Raw genomic sequence first — 24,145 nt, 5'->3', positions numbered from 1 at the left:
TTTGTTTTTATTTTGGGGCTGAATTTTTGTATTGCAATTTATAACTTATTTTACATTGGGCCAAGTCTAATCTTTATTCTATATAACTTCAAGTATTTAAATTTTAAGTTATTATCAGCAGCACTGAATAAACATTGCCAAAGCCTCCACCATTTTCCATATGATATGGTTTCAAGTTTTTCCCACTATCCTGGTAATTCTGCTCTAAGTGCAGTTTATTATTGTATAGCACTAAAAGTTAACAAGAGGTTATGGATGTGATGTCACTACAGTATCATTTCCCTTGTTCTGGATACTTTTTATTCTTAATGCAGCATAATATTTTAGCTATTTTCAGAGCCACATATCACTGATTCACTTTATGGTCACTAAAACCTCAAGTCCCAACATTTAATGTTGGCTTTCCCTTCATATATTTATTTAATGGATTTATTAAACAAAAGTCTAAGATTTCTCTATTTTTATAGAACCCCATGTTTTTAGATTTTAGCCTACTGATTCATCTTATCTAGCTGAAGTTGACTTGATTATTATGCAATATATTTCTCCTATATTAATATATATCACTAATAAATATGCCTGCAAAATACCCTCATGCTAATAATCCTGAAGAAGACAAACACAGCAACCCAGTATAGACTAATGCAGTTTAATAATCTTTCTAACAGGACAGATAGAAAAGTGTAACTCCCAAAACAGTTACATGGATATTACATATTGATGTTGGAAATGTAAACAGGTTTAGTACCTGGAAGACAGGTACAGGTAAAATAAAAAACTTCGAAGTAGTACTGGGCAGGGAAGGAAGATAAAAGAATAGCAAAGATGAACTTTCCTTCATTTTGCTTGATGTCAAAAAGTAGTGAGATATCTCAGGTTATTTTACTCCCTAATTTCAGTTCCAGTTAAAAACTATTCAGCAGGTAGTTTGTTATATGGGGTTTAAAAGTTTTTGTTTAGCTACAAATGAATGCATGAGAATTATAAACATCAAATTTAGAATACTGAATATCTTGGGTATATAATACACAGACGGTTTCAACTGTATTAGGTGACATTTTCACTCTTAAATTAGGTATTGGGTTCACAAAAGTTGATTTTATTATTTTTCCTACTTCTTCATATCTGATATATTTCATAATTTAAAAATAGTAAAAATATATTTGGATTTTATGTTCAGCATGATAGTATAATTTATTCTCTTTCTTGACTCATTCAAGTCCTTAATAAACAACAAACGGTACGAAAGTAACCTGTAGCTCTAAAATACTATATAGTTTTGTTTAGCAATAAGCCAATTTTATCACCGTGTTCTTTCACTCTTAACTGCATAATTACACTGATAAAAATACATTCTTCTCAAATTCAAGAACTAAAACTACATCATTAACACGAGAGAATGAACTCTTTTTAAAATATAAAATATGAGGAATTTTACAGTATATAAATTTTCTGACTTTCCAATTACAGTTACAAATTTACTGCCAACACTTTTTTGTAAAACTTGGCGGATTTTGCAAAAACTCCCTATTTTGACCATATTAAGAAGGTAAGCGTGCATTATTTTCTTCATTTCATAATTTTTAAAAAAGAACCAAAGAGCCAGATGATCTATTGGCTAACGCCCAGGAAAACACCAATATACCAGCTACTACATGAAAACCTGTTACAATGATTTTGCTTTGAAACATTTGTCCCTGTTTTGAATTATCAAACGACATGCTTCTATCATGGCACTCAGCCATCATAGGGAGTATATGGGAGCAACCAAGAGATTCACCCTCTCCCTGTCCTGTCAGAAAACACACATAGACCACATACTGGAAAAATAAGGTCATCTGAGTATGGCAATTCCTCAAAAAAATTAAACTGAATTACCACATGATCCAGCAATTCCACTTCTGCGTATATACCCCAAAGAACTGAAAGCAGGAACTTGAAAAGATACTTGTACAACCCATGTTTATAACAATACTATTGACAATAGTCAGAAGGTAGGAGTAACTGAAGTGTCCATTGACAGATGAATGCATAAACAAAACATGGTATACATACACAATGGAATATTTAGCTTTAAAAGGAAGGAAATTCTGACACATGCTACAACATTGAATGAAACTTGACATTAATGCTAAGTGAAATAAGCCAGTCACAAAAGGACAAATATTATATGATACCACTTACACGAGGTACCTAGAGTAGTCAAAGGCATAAAAGAATGGTGGCTGCCATGGGCTTGGGAGAAGGGAAAATGGGGAATTAATGTTTAACGGATACAGAGTTTAGCTGGGGAAGATGAAAAATTTTGGAGATGGATGGTAGTGATGGTTGCACAACAGTGTGAATGTACTTAATGCCACTGAACTATACACCTAAAAATGGTTAAAATGGTATATTTTGTTAACATATTTTACCACAATAAAAGAAAAAAAAAGTAAATTTGTAAAATAAGCATAATGGCTCAGTATATGAAATAAAAAGCAAAATACCTTCCAAAGATAAGACCTGATTTATGGTATTACCATTGATGAAAGAATGTTCCACATCAAAAACGGTATTTGTCAGCTAAAAAACTTTAAAAGATAAAGGCAAATGACAGTGTATTTTTAGTATGATCCAACCTACAAAGAATATAGCTTTGTGACTCAAGTGGAAAAGGGTGCATCAGGCCTGATATATTAGTCATTAAAAGCACCAAACACATTTCTGTTGCTTCCATTCCATTGTGCCAGTCTGGTTATAATTTGGATGTGGCTTTCACTGTAATTTAATCAACACAAAGAAGGCAAGGATCTGCAAGCTCAGCTATCCTAGATCATTTCTCATAAATTAGTACATTGGTATTATAGTTTTTACAGAGCAGTTTCTTAGCAAATTTTGTGACTCAATCACTTCCAGATGTGATAAACCAATTTCAAGCCCGGAAAAGAACCAGATGTTGAAACCCAGTAATCACACAAAGGTCCTGCTAGACTGTGGATACATCTATGGCAAGCTATGACCTCCCCCAAGCAACTTTCCTCTCTCAATGTACATTTTCCATAATGCTGTATTGTAATTGCCTACTGTTAGACAATGAAAATAGAGAATGGATCTTATCTTTTATCCCCAAAAATTAATAAACTGCCTATGACAAAGGAAAGAACCCAATAAATATGTGACACATGAAAATGAAATCCAACTTAGTAAGACGTAACTAGGGAATGAGTATTGTAAAGCTTCTTTTACATAAAATTTTCCTCTTAAGTTTACAAGTGGAAATTTAGACACTAGCAGAGACAAAATGAACATATTTAGATTTCACTTGGAGCTCTCACTTAAAGTTGAAGTTACAGTGGTTAGGCCATATTTCCCTGAGAATGCTCATGAATGTGTCATTCAAACAATATGATGTGATCTGCATGAAAGTCCAGAGAAGCCCCAGAAAGCATATGCCTCTCTGCAATAACTTCTCCAATACAAGAACATGGAAGATTTACCCCCTCAGTTGCCAAATATGTGGGACTGATGTAAATGCCATTTCTTTCTACTACCCACATGCACACAAAGGAATAATAAAATTTCTTCCTAATGTGTCCTAAAGTTCTTCTCCCTCACATAATACAGCACTCAGACTCATCACCCAAGAGTGTCCAGATAAGGAATCTACCATTGATACTACCAAACACAACAGGGATAACTCTTGACAGCACAGGAGAGCACTGAGACAATGTAATTCAAGTTGCAAGAAAAACAATGCCAGAAATGAAAGATTTTATTATGTTCAGACTAGATTCCAGTGTATAAGTGAAAATAACTTCTGACCTATCATTTGCCATCAGATAGGATAATTGATTTTTCTTAACCTTTAGGTCTTAATTTTTTCTTTTTTCCTCTTTTGGGTCAACAGCACATCCTAGGAAAAATATGAGCTATTTTACCTTCTGGCAGTTAAGAAAACAGACTCCAGAGCAGATGGTCTGACTTCTAATCCTAGCTCTGCACTTACTAGCTGTGCGGCCTGTAAATCACCCAAACTCTGTGATCCAATTGTCTCATCTGTAAAATGAGGACAGTACCTCATGGGACTGTTGTGAGGATTAAATAAATTAATCTACAACAGTGCCTGGCACATAGTAAGTGCCACTTTTCTGTTAATTGTGGTTATTACTGGCACACATAAATGAAATTTCTAATAAACATTAGTTCTACCTTAAAAATTCTTACTAACATTATGGTAATTACAAATTTACACATCTGGTAAATATGAATTACATACCTGCCACTAGACTACAACTGTGACTACTTCATATCAAGAACTTCACACCATGCAAAGTACAAAATATGTGCCAGCCCTGTCCAACCTTGCATTTATAAGGTCCTTGCGCAGTCAAACCTTAAAGCCTAGCAGGGAGAAGAGAAAGCTTCCTGGGATAAATCTATTCAAATGGTAACAAGTTCACATGCCAATAAAAACAAAAAAAGACTGAAGGAGATACAAGAATAGGAGTACTGCTGTGCAGAAGGTTGCCTATATAGTAAACAAAGACCATGCATGCATTATGAAAATAGGATATTATAATTTTAAGGTTAAGTAAATATTTACCACCGTCCCCTCCCCCGCCCGTCCCCACCCCCCAGCACTTTTTTTTAATCACAAGAAACGAGCCAGCCCCACAGCTTTCATTTCAAGTGAAGAAGTGGGAGTAAGGGTTTAGACTGTCGGACCAGAAGGGTTTCCGTTCTCTGGGAACTCTGAACAAGTCTTTGGGGGCGTCCCTAGTTTCCCTCCACGTCTCTTAAAGTATTGGATTATCTCAGGCCACAAACTTTATATTTGGTGATAGTTCCTCTAGAATGGGATGACGAATAATCTATCCCACCCTTTTTTCACAGTGGTGTACAAATTACAATCAAAGGCAAAAAAAAAATTTTTTTTCTTTTAATGCAGCGTAGTGTTTAGAATCAAAGACTAAGCAGTCAAATCTCTGTTCGGTCTCCGCTATACCAGTCACTAACCGTGTGACCTCGTAGAAGTACTTCTTACCTACAAATCTGGTAGAATTGCATGGGCGCACGCAGAGCGGCTTGGGTAAAGACAGCCTTTATATTTATAGTTACTCTCAGAGTGACGCCCTCTACGGAAACTAATGCTGGCCTAAGCGACGGGGCGCTGGCTCCGTTTTGATGACATCACTTCCGGGGCGACAGGTTCAGGCTTTCTTGGCGCCTGGGAAAGGGCAGTTGACTGTCTTTGCTTCGGAAGGGAGACGAATAATAGGTACTGTCGTTCAGGAGAAAGGTGGGTGAAATTGCTCCCGTCTCTCCCCACTGATACTTTCGCGCACAAGGGAAAGCAGTTCCAGTCAGAGTCTTCGCCTTCCTAGACGGAGAGAGAGAGACTAACGCTGGCCAAGTCCCCAGGGTTCACTTGGGATCTTTCTTGGCCCGGAAGAGAAGGGCTTCGCACAAGCTGCCTTACCTAGATTTAGTGACTATAAATCTAGTTTTTTGTGGCTTGTCTTTCTGGGCTGCACTCTCCGCAGCTGTCCTCTTTGAATAGATCGCTCGCGTCTAATCCCAGGATGCCCTCTGCCCCCATGGAACAATAGAAGTTCCAATATTCGCTCTTTTTTTTTTTTTTTCCGTTTTGTCTATTAGTGTGGTAGGGAAGGGGCCTACTTAAACATCGAGAAAGCTCTGGAACAGGTGATTTGGAGGCATGAAACAAGATATTTGGCAGTGTGAAAACACCAGGGTACTTTAATGATGGATTGCTATTATTTTGGGGAAAAATGAATTTGGGGAGATCCCTGTTATGGTAAAGATTCCTGTGGCAAAACGGAGATTTACATCGAATAATTGTGATTAATGGATAAAATAGGTATTAGGTTGTGGTCGTCTTAGTTGAGATGTTCTTGTAAGATGAGCTTTATGAGAACACTTGTTTCTAAACTTAGACGACTTGTTCTGTGTGTTTTTTGTGAACTCTTGTTTTCCAATCAAATGATTAAATTTTATTTTGAAAAATGTTTCCAGGAAATTTAATGCATTAATTTTTATCAGTTCTGTTTTGCCTTTATTGTTTGATTTTTTTTTTTTAGAAACACGTTTTGCCTTAATTTTTAGCTATAAAAAAGTAGCACTTTCCAGAGGACTATCCATGCAACTATTATACTGTAATACTAGCTGTTTTATAAAGAATAATCAATAGTTGGATAAGAACAACACACAAGTAATAGTAATATTAAACATTTTATAGCTAACTTTCCCTGTTTTCCTCCTTAAAGAGCATTATATTCATTCATACTGTTCTTTATATTAACAGGTTGTTACAGCCTTTAAATTTTTTGCTAACTTTTACAAAACTTTGCTAAAGTTTCATAAAACTATATGTTGAAAAATAAACCAAGCTTTCAGAATTTTGCTTAACTGAATGGGTTAGTGGCTAATGTCAGTTCCAAAAAATAATGTTTGTTTAATTTTTTTCCAGGAATTATCTATACAGTAAATATGCTAATACTGACTAAGACAGCAGAAGTTTTTTCTAAACCATCAAAAAGGAAACTTTATGAAGTTTTAAGACATTTTAATTTTCATCCTAGAATATTATTTCTTCATAAACTAGTATTGGGAATTGAAACCAGTTGTGATGATACAGCAGCTGCTGTAGTGGATGAAACTGGAAATGTTTTGGGAGAAGCAATACATTCCCAAACTGAAGTTCATTTAAAGTAAGTAGATGCTATCTTGGTAGTTTCCACTTCTTTTGGAAAAATAAAATGAAATAACTTTTTTGTATTTATTATATATAAAAGTTAATATTAGGAGCCAATTTCTTCTTTTATGCAAAAGCTTCTAATAACTACTGTAGAAAACCATAAACCCCTCAACCTGGCTTTTAAGGTTCTCCACAACTTTAAGGTCCCAACTTTAGCTAATCTTGTTGCCTAAAAGAAACTGAGCACCAATATTTATTCATGATTTCCCCTTGGTAATGCCTTTTTCTCTTTTGTTGACCTGTGTGTTTCATGGTCTCAACTGAAGTCCTAGGAAAGTATGACCTGACCTTTAGCCTGTTAATCATTGAAAAAGAAAATCCTATTCACATTTATACACATAATTCACGTTGGTTAAATAAGTAATTATATACTGTTATATTAAGCACAGAATGGTGGTGATTATAAATTCAGATGTTTCCAGAGGGCTACCAGGCAGGTTACATAAATAAATGGGCTGAATATAATGTAGGAAATATCTGAGAGGTCACTGCTCAGCTCCAGCCAATTGTTGCCATGCAGGAATGAAGGCTTTATGTTATTTGATCATCAGAATTTTCAAGAGAAAATGGAAATCCAGAATGTTATGATAATATCTCCCAGATTTTAAAAATTAGTTGGTAATTCAAATATATTAAAATACTGTACAAATCAAATACATTTCAGGTCATCAATTTACAACTTAATAGTGAAAAAGGTTGGTGTTCTGCGATCACAAACCTGTATTTGAATCATGAATTAGGCACTTGATATTGACTCTGACTTTAGGGAAATTCCTTATTCTCTCTGATTCTGTTTTCATATCTGTAAAACGAGGAAGATATTACCTGCTTTTCAGGACTGTGGGGTGCATAATAGAAATAATATAGAGTATTATAATTAGAAATAGTATATGTGAAGGAGGAAGAGTAGGCTTCTAATGGCTACATATTATATGAAAGGCACAGTAAGTCCTTGCCTTCAAGAAGCTTAACTAGTATTTGAGACATGATATATAGCCCTACCAGGAAAGTTAACAGTGCAAGGCAGCGTAAAGTGGGTACCAAATAAGTGGCACAGACAATAATATTATTACCATGTCTCAGTTCCACAGTCCTTTCACTATTTTGGGGTGTACTGCACATCCGAACATGTAAATGTTAACTGCACAGAAGGGCCTACCCTGATCACTATCTAAATTAGGTATCCCCACCTTGTTTATTCTGTATCACCATATCTTACGTATTTTCTTCGTAATTTTTATATTTGTTTGCTTACGTACAGTCTTTCGCCCAATAGATTCTAAGCTCCATGGTGACAGGGGCTGTGTCTGTATTAATCATTGCACTATGTCTAGTGCCCAGCACAGCACGTGACATGTTGCAGGTGTCAGTGGCCTTGAAAGGTAGTTAGGCCTTCAATGAATGGAGATGGAAAGAACACTGTAGCCTGAGAGAGCATCATCAGCAAAGGCAAAGAGGTGAGGAAGTACTGTACATTTAGTTTAGCTAGCACATAAGTCACAAGAGAGATGTGCAGGCAAATAGGCTGTGTGGTACCATCTTCACAGATCCTCTCAGCGGTTATTGAGTACCTACAATTGCCAGGCAGCATCCAAGGCACTGTGGGTACAAATATGACAAAGATATATGATCCTTGACTCTGAGGAGCTTGTCATATAAAGTGATTTGGAGTGCAGGTTTATATTCTGGTTCAGTCACTTAGTAACTTTGAAACCTTGCACCATTTTCTGTGCCTCAGTTTTCCTTATCTGTGAAATGGAGATAATAGTGGCAACTAGCTCAAAACATTGTGAAGATTAAATGTGAATTCTTTTAAAGCATTTAGTTCTTGACAAATAGCAAGGGCTCAATAAAAGCTACCTATAATTGATAGCAATAGTACTTCTGTTACTACTATAAATAAGTGAAGAGGACAGAGAGGTAAACTGGTCACTGTAAAACAGCACGGAAGGTGCAATAATAGAGGATTGCTTGGGAGAGGAGTCCTTTATTCCGACCCGGAGACTTGAAGGACAGTCCTGTCTCCCTCACCATTCTATATCCAAATCAGTCATTCAGTTATAGTGAATCAACCTCCCAAGTATTTCTTGAAACTTTCCTCTCCCTTTCCACTGACTTAGTTCTAGCCCTTACTGTCTCTCGCCGGGACTCTTGGCTCCAGCCTTGAGGCTAAATGGTTTTCCTGCCTCATTATTAGCTTTGTTCCTTAATCATCCACTCTCCATACTGTCTACAAATTATTATTTGGTTATTAATTAGTTGATTTTATTAATCATTATTAATTCTTTGAGAATAAAGCCATGGTCTTATTCATCTCTTTTGTTTCTGGTGTTTAATATAATCCTAAGAAGATAAAATACGTAGAAGAGGCACAGAAAGGAAGGAAGTAGGGAAGTAGGAAAAGGAAGAAATAAGTGGGAGGGAGAGGATTCGGATTTAAAGTCTCCCATATTCCAAGAAAGTAAAAGCTGGGGCTCAGCATGGTGCTTTACTTTCTGGCAACACAGTATAGAATGACTCCAAGGATCAGAGAATGTATCTGGGGAAGTACAGGTAAAAGGCTTTGAATAGATTGAGATAACGAGAGCTTTTTTAACGTGGTGGTGGCAGTGGGAATGGTGCTAAACTTAATTAAATGTGGAAAATGAAGGAAAGGAGATAAGGATGAACCTTGAAACATGAATGATAAAGAGGTTATTGATGCCATTAACAGAGTTGAATATAAGAAAAAGTGACTTTGAAGAATTAAGGAAAATGGTATTACAATATGGATAGGTTGAATTAAGATAATTTCTTTTAACATCTCCCTCATTGGCTGACACAATACATAGTTTAACTATTAAATAAATATTCATTGAATACTGTGTATATATAGAACTAGCAGATCTTGCAACATCAAATATTTGAAGGGTTTTTTGTTTGTTTGTTTGTTTGTTTAGATTAGAGTTGCATCTTACAGAACCTTCATTTTTAGGCTCTGCTTCTCTGGTTGTCTATCAGTCACATGCTGGCAAATTTTTTGCTAACTTTGCCTTCTAATTCTTTACTCTTGACATTTGAAGTGGTCATCTACTACTTGGCCTACATGGACCAAAAATCAAAATTACCAACTCTGGCATTGGATTCCCAAACTATTTCAGGATTGCAAGCTGTCCACTGTCCTGCCATGACTTCAAGTGCAATGTGTTTAAAAATAAACTCATCTTCTTCACAAAACTGTCTTCATGTTTCTCTGTTAGTGTTTCTTTTCTCCCACTCATTCCAGCTCAATATTTGATTCATCCTTAATGCCTTGGTTCCCCCCCTTCTCCTTATATCCAGTTATAGTTTTTAAGGCTCTCGGTCCTTTTCATTCCTACAACCACCCAGTTAAGATGTAATCACCTTAAACAAATACTTTTGCAATAACCTCTTAAAAAATCTCCCTGTGTGCAGATAGATTAATTTTCCTAAAATCCAATTTTATCCTCTCCTTTCCTTATTCAAGACTTCCTACTTGGAATGTTTCTCAAGATTATTTTGGTGGTTTCATTTATCAACAAACAATCCATAGTAGTTTGTTGTGCACAATTTTGAAAATTACATTAAGTTACATCCTTAATCACTGCATATTGAGTTCTTATAATGTGCTTCATTATAAGGCACACATTATTTGAAAATACTTGACTTACTAACGATTTTTAACTGTGTAATGTTTAACTTGAAACATGCCTTCAGCCATAATATATAATTTTTCTTCCTCTATTTTTACAACCTTAAAATTATAAAAAGCTGTTTCTTTATATCTTTCAGAACAGGTGGGATTATTCTTCCAGTAGCTCAACAGCTTCACAGAGAAAATATTCAACGAATAGTGCAAGAAGCTCTCTCTGCCAGTAACATCTCTCCAAGTGATCTCTCAGCAATTGCAACTACTGTAAAACCAGGACTTGCATTAAGCTTGGGAGTAGGATTATCATTTAGCTTAAAACTAGTAGATCAGTTTAGAAAGCCCTTCATTCCCATTCATCATATGGAGGCTCACGCACTTACTATTAGGTTAACAAATAAAGTAGAATTTCCTTTTTTAGTTCTTTTGATTTCTGGAGGTCATTGCTTATTGGCATTAGTTAGAGGAGTTTCAGATTTTCTGCTTCTTGGGAAGTCTTTGGACATAGCACCAGGTGACATGCTTGACAAGGTAATTATTTAAGAATTAATTTCTCTTTTTTGTTAAGGTGTCTGTTTCAACTAAATAGTAGTAGATGCACTACTAATATTCATCTCAGTATTTCTGAATAATATATTAGACTGAAAAGAAACTGTGTGTAGTAAGAAAAAAAAGAAAAAGTAGTACATAGTTTTATAAAAGATTCTTACCTGTTCTGAATAAAATAGGGTTACATCAGTATATAAAGGCTCAGATTGTTTGCAGATACATTTATGTTTTTAATCAAATAACATGTGAAAGGAAGTGCTTTGTAAAGTGTAATGTACTTTTAAAAAGTGAAATAGGAGGATAAAGAAAACATAAGGACATTAAAGATGCACAAAGTCCTATTACGTGTCACAGTTGCTGACACCACTGACAAGCAGATTCCTTTTCCTTTTTTTTAGAATCCTACAGAGACTAATGCCATATACAAAAAACCTGCTGCCAACAGCTGAAATGATTGGAAGAACTTATTTTGAAGTTCGTCATTAAGCAGTCACTGTGAACTTCAAATCTATTTTCCGTCCCCAGTAGAAGAGCAGAAGTAGATAGGAAAGCAATGATTGGCCACTACAGATCAGGTTGTCACAAAGGGCAAGACTGTCAGTCTTTACTGACCACCAGCTATAGTCTATATTTGTAAAAGCATAAGATGTCTTATTCATCTGGGGTAAAATTAATTTTTTTGCACCTTGGTTTCAAACTGTGCAGTTTCATGACATTACAAAAAATTTTGTTTGTTTTTGATAGGTAGCAAGAAGGCTTTCTTTAATAAAACATCCAGAGTGCTCCGCCATGAGTGGTGGGAAGGCTATAGAACATTTGGCCAAACAGGGAAATAAATTGCATTTTGATTTCAAACCTCCTATGCAACGTGCTAAAAATTGTGATTTTTCTTTTTCTGGACTTCAACACATTGTTGATAAGACGATAATGCAAAAGGAAAAAGAGGAAGGTATATTTCTAATTAGTAAAGTTGGACAAATAAGTAATACTGGATTGTGTCTAAAAACACCTGCTCATTTCTACAGGTATTGAGAAGGGGCAGATCCTGTCCTCAGCTGCAGACATTGCTGCTGCAGTGCAGCACACAATAGCTTGCCACATTGCAAAAAGAACACATCGTGCTATTCTGTTTTGCAAGCAGAGAGACTTGTTATGTCAAAGTAATGCAGTACTGGTAAGTTTTGTCATCTTAGAATAGTAGTAATACTTTACAGTATGTTACTTTTCTTCCAAGGCTTAATTGACCCTGTGCATAGGATGAAAAGTTGGTTATGCCATATGCTAGCCCAACAGTATGAAATTATGTAGAATAAAATCTAACAGCCATTTCTTGTACAGGTGTGGCACCTTTATAGGACATCTGTACAGCCTGTGTGGCAAAAAAGTTCAAGACTGCATCTTTTCATTGAGGATAAAAAAAGATTTATAATATGAAATGAAATGCAATATGAGTGCTGTCATTACTTTTAGAAAAATAGTCTGTTTCCTTCAAATTTATGTTCCTTTGATGAAATCCCTTTAAATGTGCTTTAAAAGCTTTAATGAATTTCCTGTGTAACTATACCTTAAACTTCATTATTTTGAAAATTAGAAAATAAGAAAACATTTAAATGGTAGGTTCACAAAATAGAATAGTACATGAATATCAAAGATAATAATTTAAGAATTATGTAGTAAAATGAAAAAAATGCTTATAAGCAAAGCCTACAGGGTCTAAAATACTGTATTAAAGATTGTAATGAGAAAAGGGTTAGAAGAAAATGTATAAAAAAATAGTGATCATATGCTGATATTGAAATTGTTGGGTTTTTTTTCTTCTTCAGATATTTATTATACAGATCTATCACTTGCTCATTACCCACCACAAAATGTGATATTTTATTAATTTTGGTTTTCTCAACCTTTTCAGGTTGTATCTGGAGGTGTTGCAAGTAACTTATATATCCGAAAAGCTTTAGAAATTGTAACAGATGCAACTCAGTGCACTTTGTTGTGCCCTCCTCCTAGACTGTGCACTGACAATGGCATTATGATTGCATGGTAAGCCACGGGTTAGTTGTGCTTCTTCACTCATAATTATGTAAATATGAATTACTATTTCATCATGCTAAATTTTCTTCTTTTAAATCTTGGGCTACTTATTTTATTTTAATGATTCTTGTTTAGGAATGGTGTTGAAAGATTGCGTGCTGGCTTGGGCATTTTACACAATACAGAAGGCATCCGCTATGAACCAAAGTACGTGGTACCATTCATAATCTTTATGCAATTTGCATTTGAAAGTCAGAGCCTGGATTTTGCTTTTATATGTGAGGTTTTCATTGACATTCTGGTGATACTTGAAGAAGGATTGCATTAATTGTTTTTTCATGAACCTGGGAGGTAGATACCTTATGAGAAATATTTGTTACAGCATCAAATTATAAAAATTTTGACAAATCATAAGTTAGAAACAGATGATGGCTAAGGTGGATAAGGGTGATGAATTCCCTCATTTGGGACGAGAATGGAAACTATGTCCATGGCCTGGACTTTGGTAGGGTCAAAACGTCTCAGGTCCACCTGCTATGCTGGAAACTTAAGGAAAATGTGCAAAAAGAATTCAGGTGTGAGAGTGGGTTGTGAGTATCCTTCTCCACAGGCAACTGAGAAATGGCCAAAAGAAAGCTGTTTTCTGCAAGTCTTATTTCCTCTCTCAAATCAAAATTCCAAGGAGTAGCACAGTTTTCCAATTTGTTATCAACTTCTGGTCTAAGTTAATTCTAGAATAGTAAAAATAGTAAAGCATGATTATGTTTCATAATCTAACATAATTCTATTTTCAGCATTGTTTCATCTGTTTTAAAACTTTTCAGCATTTTAATGCATAATTATAGCTACATGTACCACAGTCTATTAAGGCTGATCATCAGTGAGTTTAGTTAGTAGTGGCAGAAAGAATCCCTTAAGGTGATGGCCTAGTCTTAGGTACAGTCTGCCATCTGATCCCACATTGCCTTCTTGGGCAGTGTTGAGGCTGGAGATGATGGTTTTTTCTAGGTGGGGACCAGCTGAAGACTTGTATAGGGCAACACTGAAAAAAGTCAGAAATCTGAGGCCAAATTATTTACTGAGGAAGAGCAGAGAAAGGGTATGATCTAAGATCTCTCCTGCCACCAGTTACAAAGGAAGGTAGAAAAGGATGTAAGCCTGCTTTTGAAACTTCAGAGAAGAACTGAAACCTGGGGGATTTCTGAAGTAGGAAGGGTTGCAGGTAAGATTAGCAATATGGTAAACTGTTTTTACCCTTTTAGCTTTGTAGAGCATTAAAAGGCATTTTTTATTCTTTTTTTTTCTGTTTCAAGTTTTAATTTATTTACAGTATTTGAGAGAAATAGAACTATTTCTTTCAAAAAGTCTCAATCCCCGAACTCATTGAATTGTATACATTAAATGTGTATAGCTTTTAACACGTCAGTTATACCTCAAAGTGGTTTTTTAAAATTGCAAATTTAGATTTCTTATTAATAGAACTAGCCTTCCTTCACCTGTTATTCTGGTTTGAGGTCCTACTGTATTTGTATGTATTCAAGAACCATCACCACATATAATCAATTATACATTAGATACATGTACCATTTGTCAGAATTTTAAGTAAATAGTTTGCAGAACTAGTGACAGATCAGGAAGTGGATATTTGAAATAATAAGATTTGTTTCATTATTATACAGATGTCCTCTTGGAGTAGATATATCAAAAGAAGTTGGAGAGGCTGCCATAAAAGTACCACGATTAAAAATGAAGATCTGATTTTTGCTTTTCAAAAAATCTCTATAAGTAGTAATAAAGTTTTTTTATATATATCAAATTGTAGAAATTGTATATCATTTTGTATATAACACTGTTCATCAAGGCTAATTTTTGTTATTCTTTTTCTTATGTTTGATGTTTAACTTGCTCTTCTGAGAGACTATAATAATATGCTATGACCTTATGAGGAGACATAGTTTGTTTTTTGTTTTTTTTTTGATTATCAAAACCAAAGTAAAACATCTTGTGGGGAAAAGAGTACTGATATTGTAGAAAGAAAAACCTTGGAAGAAGTATAGTGATACAAGCATTGATCTTTTTCCCCCTTTCTTGTATCAGGATAGTAGAAGCTATTTTTTGGCTTCCACTGAAACATTAGAAAATGTTATATTTTCTAATGAGAGAGCAACTTTAGAAGGGTAGCCAGGTCAAAGTCATGTCAGCTCAGAGAATTCTAAATCAAAGCAAAAGGTGACTTTCTCCAACAGAATGTATGTTTGTAATTATAAAAAAATTATTAGGTATCTTCTTTGGAGCAAATAGGAATTCTATATATTTCTGAAAATCTGAGGTTTTAAGAAATACGGCATGCAAGTAATCTCTCAAGTATGTATTGTACTTTTTAGTTGGTCACTTAACATTCGCACTCATTGTTTTAGATTTTATATTTGATAAGTGAAAATATATGAGGTGAAAAGGGTGAAAATATATGAGGTGAAAAAGGGTGAAATTATCAGTTTTGGATAATTTCCTTTGAATCTGAACTTTTACTGCAGATATCATAACAGTGTATTACTTTTTTTCTGCGCAGATTAAAGTAACTGAATGTACTGTCCTTTGAATATAAAGATGGTGGTACTGTTTAATGTCCTTTGAGAAATTTTACTAGTAGAGATTTATATTACACCATCCATACTGGATCAAGTTGTTAACTTTCTAGTCAGTGACTTGCTTTATTGAGAAACTAGTGGATAAGGATTAAACACTAGAATAAAAAGAATTCTTATTTTAATTCTGCCTTAAGGTGACCTCCCTTTTGAGAAATTCCTTAAGTAATTCTTTTCTCTAGAATTGTGATCATAGAATATTGCTTTATAATCCTCCATTTTATCCTGGAAATAAAAAATATAATTGATATGAGGGAACATGTAGAAACAGCCAGTATTTATAAAGCTTGTTCTTTGATGTTGAGGTATAGGTGTGATAGAATTGGTTTGTAAATATCATTTAGAAGAAACTATTAGTTTGTGAATTCAATCTTTACATTTGTATTTGTATTCTGTATCATCTGAATCTGAATTCACAGAGAAGAAATGTGTTTCCTATGGCTATTGCAATCAGAGTGCATATAAACAGTGGAAGAAAATTGACCAAGATTTTTTTCCACTATCGTAAATTTTATGAAATTGGAATATCTATAATCTGAGTTCTTAACATTTCAAAGTATCAAAATTGTTCCAGGAGCTACAAATACATATTTGAGTTCATGATATAAATAAGGGAAACTACAGATTTAAAAAAAAAAAAAAGAGCAAATTCTGGAAGCTTTTCATATCCTTAGGTCTTTCAGAATTTAGTCAGAAGGAAGGGAAAGAAGAAAGAGATGGGAGGGAAAGGAAGGGAGAAACATTGAGCTTTATACTGTCACATATACGTACCGAAGTTACAGTGCAGGCAGGAGGCAGGCAATTGGCTGAAACCCTCTATATCTTGAGACCTTTTTCATCTTATACATAATTTTTTAAAAAAAAAAAAAGAAAATACAGGGTGATAAAAGTAATTTTTGCTTGGGGGCTGTGCTTGAAACACTGTTAAGTTTTAGGTATGGCAGGATGATCTGGCTAGGCCAAGGTACTCAGGAAATATCTATGTTATTGAATGCAAAAAAGAAAACCCTGAGCCTCAACTCAAAGTATTGCTTAGCCCACCTGAAGCCAATTTCAAAGTTTGTTGTCTGAAGGCTTTTTTTTTTTCAATGTCTACAGAGGCTTAATATTTCCATTGATATGGATTCTTAAAGGTGCTGAATAAATGACAGTTTTTTACCATTTGAATTATTTATCCCTTTCTAGTATAAAATATGCAATTTCCCCCACAATTCCTCTATTTTAGTGTATCCACCAGAAAATTGTGAGTGAGAGCTATTAAGATAATTTAGAATTGAATTTGAAAATTAAAGAGGTCTCTTTATACAGTGGTTAGGAGCACAGGCTTTGAACTGTGGTGCACAGAAAGCCCTAAATATGTGTAGCTGCTATCGCCATGGTTACTATTAGGTTAAAGCATGTTGGAGAAAATAACTGCTAACTAATGTATATGTTCAGTGCAGCCCAGGTAGACTATGGATTCAGTTGAGCAAAGTGGACAGAGAAAAGGGGGGGCTCTTTAAAGGACCCAATGAAACCCAGTTAACTTTTGTGTCACATCTGTCTGCTGCTATAAAATATGAGAAGCAGACATACATTAAAATTTGCACCTACTGGCAACAGTACTCTTTGGACAAAGACATTAAGTGATTCTAAGCCACAAAGAATATCACCCATTCCAGCTGCAAACCAAAGATAACTCTATAAGTATGGAGAATGGTCAATACTGGTGGCCACACTTTTTAGCCATATTTTTGTGCTTGATGGACAGTGATTTCAGATTTTTTTTAATAAAATGTTTTAAAAGTATTCATTTCAGATTTCAGATGCCTCGTGCATTTGTAGTATTTATCATTAAATATCTTAAGGTATTACGGTGAGTGTTAACATGTGGTGTACTTTGAATCAGGCCTTTTTAGCCCAGCATACCAATTTAAACATGTTTCTAACACTTGATATATACACTAATTATGCCACTTGCGTCAGTTGCTGTATTTTAATAGTTTTAAGTGCAAGCATTCTGTTACAGAAAATTCTAGTTATTTTTTGAAACCATAACTCCGACCTGATGGTAAGTTCCAGTAGACATTCCAAGAAAAATCTGTTAAGTATCTATATCAAGAACTTACATTAAAAAAGATTACCCAGTTACGTATATTTTACAATTAAAAATGAAAAATTTTTAACAATTGCTCAGGAATCCTTTCGTGCTAAAATGCTTTTATTAGCCTTCTGCAAGCTCCGGATTAGCTTTTTGTACGCGTTTCCCAAGTTGGCTCAAAAGCACTATTCTTGGTCTTGATACTTTTATGATATCTGATGAAATTGCAGATGAAAAAGAAAAAACATTATGAGAAACAGCGGTCTTTTCTGTTGTTTTGAAGAGTCCCATGTAGCTAGTTACAGGAGGTCTGAAAGTCAGAGAATCTTTTGGTTGAATTCTGGGTTTTAATTTTCTTCGGTGCTCTTTCCCTAAAAATGAGAGAGCCACAATTAAGTGTCTCTTTCTTAAGCCTCAGAGCCCTAGGTATATTCTCATTGCATTTATTTCTGTATAGTTCTATTTTCTTCACATCACTGAAATATTCTAAGAGTACAGATCAGTAGCTTCCAAACTTTGAAATGTCAGAGTGCAAAAATTTGTGGGGACCAATATATGGTTGCCAACTTTTTATTATGCCAAGTTGGCACTAATGAAAGAACAAATGCCAACTACTCTAAACATCATTTTGTAGAGGAAGGGGTATTTTAACATCAAAAGAAAGTGTAGAAGGCATTATGTCAAAATAGAAGACTTCACTTGAATGAAATTAACTTTATCAGAAACTTGATTGTCCATATTTTTTCTTTTGTTACCACAAACCTGTGAAAACTTCATCAGACCATCACTGGTACACAGTACCACACTGGTACACAGTTGCTCAGAAACCAATATTAAAGTGAAGAAAGAATGGGACTGGCTTTATTCTTTTATGTAAATTACTATTAAACTAAAAATGCTATTCAAAAACCAGCCATTCTTCTACCCACTGGTATTCAGAAATACAGCCTCCCATGCCTACCTAGCATCTCTCAGATATTCACTGAATAAATGAAGTTCTTTCCTCTCCTTTTCTTTTCCTATTCTCTCTTTCCATTTGTGACTCTAGCAAACTGATCTTGATTTTGGAAGGTTCTACCTTTGCTTTTGACAGTAAGATAAGATACCAAGTAAGATCGATTTTGGTCCTACACTAAGCATACATGAACAAACACTAAGCATATACATAAAATCAGTAATTAATAGGAATTGATGAGTTAACATTATAAGATCTGGATTCTGATCTTGCAGGCCTTGGCCATTCAGCCATCATCTACCAATTCTGTATAAGATTGTACATAGTATCAATGGAAAGAATGGTCTCTGCCCTAAGAACTTTAAGATGGACAAGTTGTAAATGAAACAGAACAACAGCAAGATCATAATTATAATTAAAGTCATACTCACATGTTGTTCCAATAATGACTTATTTCTGTGCATGCCTTGTGAGGAAAAGCAAAGTAAGAGGGATTTCTGTTAAGTGACGTTAGTAAGGACAGCCTTAAAAGAAATGATTAACATGAGCTTGTAAATAGGAAGATATTTTAGTATATAGAATTAGAAAAGCAAAAGCTTACAGGTAAACTTTTTTTGGTAGCCTCTACATTTTAAATTGTTAGACGTGAAATAGAAGTGGGGGAGGGTATAGCTCAATCAGTGGTAGAGTGTGTGTTTAGCATGTACGATGTCCTGGGTTCAATCCCCAGTACCTCCATTTTAAATAATTAATTAATTAACCTAATTAACCCCCCCCAAAAAAAACCAGAAATGAAAATAGAAGTTACCTAAGAGATAAAAATCAATTACCTTTTTTAAAGACAGGAATTATGGATGGTCCTCCATTTTTCTCCAAACTAAAAGGAAAACATTTTTATCACAAAAACTGGAACTGTATACTTAGTATGCCCAGGTTCCATGTTCAGGGCCTCATGGTTTAATTTTATACATGTTACCTGTACCAACTATGCATGTAACATGTAGGTATTTTATATTCAGTCACTCATTTACTCATCTCCCAAAACATCTGGAAGATTAAATCTGCTTGACGTGATCAGGGAAAGATTCATGGAAGAAGACACACGTCAGTTAGGTTTTAAAGAAAACAGGTCTTCAAGTGGATGAGGTGGGGGGAGGGTATTTCAGACAGGGAATAGGAATATGAAAAATTACAGTACTATAAAACAGCATGGCATACGCAAAGGGCACCAAGTAGTTTGGTGTGACTGGAATGAAAGGTATCTGGAGACATGGTGGGAGATAAGAGAATAAAGATCAAGTCATTGTATGTATTAAGAATAAAATAAAACTTAAATTTTATTTTCAAAGCAATGAGATACCAATGAAGTGTTTCAAGCCAAAGAATAACAAATTGTACTGAAGTTAATATGATGTATGTGGCTTTAGAAGAAATATTATTTTAAGCATCATCCTGTACATATAACATATAAATACAGTATTACAAAATTTTCCTGGTGATAGTAGGTCTTGACTAAAGTTAAATATTAAAGCTGGTTATCACAAATGTGTTTCTGGTTATCTTGATGAGGAACATTTGCTGTTGTCACCTTTAATGAGGCACAGGCATGTGAACATCATATGGCTGTAGGGCAACACGAAACTAACCAGTGTTAGGCTCAGATTACTTTTCATGCAAGGTCAATTAACAGTAAAATTATGTCTCTCTACATACTTCAAAATTTACACATCCAAGGACTCTTCTAAACTGCCATTCTTGGGGCTGAATGAGGGTGTGGGAACAGAGAAATGGTACATACTCCAAAAAAATACTGCCATGATCCCAACCACAATCAGTCAACTTTCTGTTTCCAGTAGCGGTATCAAGGAATATTTGGTGGAGGATGTGATTATCCATTCCCAAGGTTCCAAACAATAATCTTAGTGCATTTCCTATAGTTTCATATAAACCAAATTTCTTCACAGGATTGTTATGAAAATTAAAGGGAATAGTCTACATAAATGCTCTAAGAAGAGTACAGAGCATTATTAGTTATGGGATTAACCGTTATTTGCTTACCAGTTCCAGCTCATTTGGTAGCCATTCTTACAAGTTTACTGACCACTTGTCACTGCTTATAATCCTGAAAGGTGAGTGTTCACAACTCCAGGGAGTGCCATTCACCTCACAGTCATTGTAGAGTTGTATGGTTACTATAAGCAGATGGCAGTAAAGTGTCCTGAGGAAAGGGTACCTTTTTCTAATTCCCGAAAAGTTGCCATATGGGCTAGCTGTGTAAGTGACTGTAAAATGATACTTCCATTATTTATCCTAAATTAATTTTTTGAATCAGTAGATACTATTTTTAACACTGTCAATTACAGCAATTATAATTTCGTTTTCCCTGGCTTACTGTATAAAATTAGGTAATCAGTTTTGAGTTTCCAGTTTTTCAAAGAATTAAAATGACTCTGAAGATAACACTAATTTTTCTCTGTACTTAAACTTGATTTATAAAACCATAATACACTATTGGATCCTGTTCTCTTTTATTATTGTAGAGTTAATAGTGTATCTTGAGTAGTTCTCTTTCCTATATATAAACAGCACTATTTGCAGAGACTTGTAGTTCAACTACATTTATGAAAACAGAGAAAATACATCCATTGTAAGGAGATTCTCCTCTTTTTTCAGAAACTTAAGTTCATGATAATTACAACACTGAGGCAAAATCCTCTGAATAAATGCCTGGCAAACTTAGCCATATCTCCAACCACTGGGTCTGATTTAGCCTTGTTTCTGCCCTTGGAATTTGTAGCTTTGGATCAAGTCCAAAAGTCCCGTTTGATGCCAAGGTCATAGTGGCATCTTGGTTGTCTCAGAGCTCTCAGATGTACCCCCGTCTACCAAAAAATGGCTTCCTGGATCAGACTTGGAGGCAACCAATCTCCCCAAAACTTTTCTGAAATGTGAATAATCCTGGCCAGATAGGATCCCCAAGACCTGGTTGTATTCTTGTCTGCACTCACAATTCTGTTGCTAAGTTGGAATTAAAACAGGCTTTGGCAGTGGACATTTAGTGGGTTTATCCTTTGTTGTATATACTGTGTATATATTCACATCAAGGATAGTTCCCTTTGATATTCCTTAAACTTCCTTAAAAATTCCTGTATCAATAATTTCATTACTGCAACTTCAAATATAGGCACAATACCTTGAGGAAGGAAGTCCCACTCTTTGTTGCATTTGAAATTCCTTTAAAAATGCTGGGTTTATACTTGCATCTCTGCTGATATTATTTGTTATACGAAGGAACTGATTAGGTTTATTCCTGCATTCCTTTAATAGGATGCGGAAAGCGTTTGCATTGTAAGTTAAGTAGCCAAGAGCACTGGAGCAAGCCATCCGAACCTAAATGAAGAAGAAACAGTTTCTCCTTAAACTATCTAACCCAAGGCTCTCATTAGTTCATAGGAAAGTCTCTATAGCTCCGTATAGCAGATATTTGTCAACCGACGGCAGTCTACAGATGGAAGCGTAATGGCCATATTTTTAGAGGGAGCCATCAATTGCCATTCATTCCTAGTAGATGTTCTAAGTTCTGACTGCATTTTAGAATCTCCAGGGTTTTGTTTGTTTGTTTTTTAAGTCCACCAACTAAATCAGACTCTCTTGGTAACATCTGGGCATGTGTGTTGGTTTTTAAGTGCCACAGATGATTCTAATGAACAACCCTGGTTAAAAAACCATTGAGTTTGAACTAAGACAGTGGGTCTCAGTCTTCATTGTGCATTGGAATCACCTGGATAGCTATAAAAACTATGTCTGGATTCTACCCCCTAGAAACAATGATTTAATTATCTTGGGATGCAGCCTAAACATTGGAAGCTTTCAAAACTACTCAGGTGATTGTACTAGGAAACCAGGAAAGAGACTATAGCATAAAAGTAAGTTGAAAATAAGCCACTCAGGAAAGCAACTCAATTTTCCTCTGGCAAAAACAAAGAAACAAGCACAACTCAGGCCATAGGACTCTAGAAAAAGCAATTCTTTCTTTGAAGGAAACACCCTCTGCCTTTGACCATGAAGTAATCGAGTTGTTTATATGATTAATAAAAGTATACTCCTGAGCAGTTCTTAGAAAATCTGTTAGGTGGCATAAGAAATTCATAAAATGAACATAAACCAGGCCCATGCAGGGTACCAGAGGGTTGACATACTGGTCTTTACATTGGCATTTGACTGCTATATATGCCTGTGTATCTTCCATGCCTTGAACAGTGGTTCTGGACCAGCAGCCACACCTTCTGGGAACTTGTTAGAAATGCAAATTCTAGGGCCTGCAGTGGATGTGTTAGATCAGAAACTCTGGAAAGGAGCCCAGGAATCTATGATGTAACAGGTCCTCCAGGTGATTCCCAGGTACCCTAAAGTTGGAGAAACACTGTCTTAGGTCCTGGGGGGAAAGCAAAAGGAATACTCAGGGGCAAAACACTACTATGCCAACCTGGTCTTCACACACCCTCGCTCTAACCCTGTTTGGCGGGTAAGGAAAACTTCCCAAAAGGTTTCACTTTTTGGGGGAGGGATTTCACTTTCATTCATCACAAATAATCATAGAAATGACTTAGTGATTTTAATTATAAAATACAAAATATTTTATATTTTAATTATAAATCTCTGTATTGTCAGTGTCCTTATTTGTAGATTGAATCTTAAATATTGAGGTTAAAACAAATGTGCACATTTTGTGGGAAGCAGAATTGTGGATGGCAGATTAGTACTAGAAAAATCATCACATTTTGAGTTAGTAACACGAACTATTATAGGACACTCAACCTGTGGAGAAATTAGCCCACAGAAGTGAGAGAGGCAAATTATATCTTGCAAATACTCTATTTTGGAATTACTCTGTTTTGGTTTTTTTTTTTTACCTCTTCTTGTCCTGAGTACAAATGATAGCAGAGCCGTTGGATTGTCCCTAATGTGGTAAATGCTTCTGGAATACCAGCTCTAGAATGAGCCAGGCTAGCTATTAAATTCCCTATAAATTGAACAAGAAAAAAAAAATGCTTGTGTTATTTAATTGCTATAAGCTGATGTACTGTGCTTTTATTCACTTGCATATATTAAAGTATTAAAAATGTCTGAGTCACATCTCTGTTAATGAAGAACAGCTGAGAAAAAGCATGTGTGGGTTTAGCCAAAATTATGGTTTGGTTTTCTGTTACAAACAATAGAAGTTAAACAGGTTTATTTAAGAGTGGGGAATTTTGAAAAATCAGAGGTTTTCTTCCTTTTGGCTTCAGAATAGATTTTGACATTTTAGGGTTTTTTTTTTTTTTTAATGAGTAGGAACATAATATTTGAAATGTAAGAAAATTTAATGTCATTTTTGCAATTCATATAGCTTTGAGTTCAGAAGAGCTGAATGATGTTTTTAAATCAAACAATATATCGCTTATTGAAGTTTAAAATCATTGAAGTTCTTGCCATA

At 35.0% G+C, this 24,145-nt stretch overlaps 3 protein-coding genes across 5 annotated transcripts in view; 1 reads left to right on the top strand and 2 right to left on the bottom strand.

Moving 5' to 3' along the window:
* PMS1 (PMS1 homolog 1, mismatch repair system component) overlaps positions 1 to 5,136 on the bottom strand; it is a 108,428-nt gene extending 103,292 nt beyond the window's left edge. The window contains exon 1 of the mRNA XM_045520444.2: positions 5,027 to 5,136. The gene's annotated coding sequence lies outside the window, so the exon portion shown is untranslated. The remainder of the gene's footprint in view (positions 1 to 5,026) is intronic.
* A 15-nt stretch (positions 5,137 to 5,151) lies between these two features.
* OSGEPL1 (O-sialoglycoprotein endopeptidase like 1) lies at positions 5,152 to 14,805 on the top strand. 3 transcript variants are annotated; one of them, XM_010960031.3, is made up of 8 exons: positions 5,152 to 5,281; positions 6,473 to 6,713; positions 10,553 to 10,940; positions 11,703 to 11,907; positions 11,984 to 12,132; positions 12,868 to 12,998; positions 13,125 to 13,196; positions 14,669 to 14,805. In XM_010960031.3, exons 1-8 carry the CDS (start codon positions 5,167 to 5,169, stop codon positions 14,745 to 14,747), a joined length of 1,380 nt encoding a protein of 459 aa, XP_010958333.2. In that variant the 5' UTR covers positions 5,152 to 5,166; the 3' UTR covers positions 14,748 to 14,805. The 3 variants fall into 3 exon arrangements, with proteins under 3 accessions (XP_010958333.2, XP_074220126.1, XP_045376402.1); XM_074364025.1 differs by having other exon boundaries at positions 11,880 to 11,907; positions 13,125 to 14,805; XM_045520446.2 differs by having other exon boundaries at positions 13,125 to 14,805.
* A 2,785-nt stretch (positions 14,806 to 17,590) lies between these two features.
* ANKAR (ankyrin and armadillo repeat containing) overlaps positions 17,591 to 24,145 on the bottom strand; it is a 60,079-nt gene continuing 53,524 nt past the window's right edge. Inside the window, exons 21-24 of the mRNA XM_074364026.1 lie at positions 23,583 to 23,692; positions 21,863 to 22,059; positions 19,500 to 19,546; positions 17,591 to 18,085 (exon numbers count right to left, since the gene is read on the bottom strand). Coding sequence (XP_074220127.1) covers positions 17,838 to 18,085; positions 19,500 to 19,546; positions 21,863 to 22,059; positions 23,583 to 23,692 — 602 coding nt within the window. The 3' untranslated portion in view covers positions 17,591 to 17,837. The remainder of the gene's footprint in view (positions 18,086 to 19,499; positions 19,547 to 21,862; positions 22,060 to 23,582; positions 23,693 to 24,145) is intronic.

This window comes from Camelus bactrianus, chromosome 5 (assembly GCF_048773025.1).
Source record: "Camelus bactrianus isolate YW-2024 breed Bactrian camel chromosome 5, ASM4877302v1, whole genome shotgun sequence".
NCBI lineage: Eukaryota > Metazoa > Chordata > Mammalia > Artiodactyla > Camelidae > Camelus > Camelus bactrianus.
This window is presented reverse-complemented; position numbering and strand designations above follow the sequence as displayed.

Excerpts from the sequence above, each read along its gene's own strand:
- OSGEPL1 (XM_045520446.2), top strand. The coding sequence starts at position 5,167 with ATGACATCACTTCCGGGGCGACAGGTTCAGGCTTTCTTGGCGCCTGGG. Across the intron at positions 6,714-10,552 it reads CAAACTGAAGTTCATTTAAA|AACAGGTGGGATTATTCTTC; the intron begins GTAAGTAGATGC and ends TATATCTTTCAG. Across the intron at positions 12,999-13,124 it reads AATGGCATTATGATTGCATG|GAATGGTGTTGAAAGATTGC; the intron begins GTAAGCCACGGG and ends ATTCTTGTTTAG.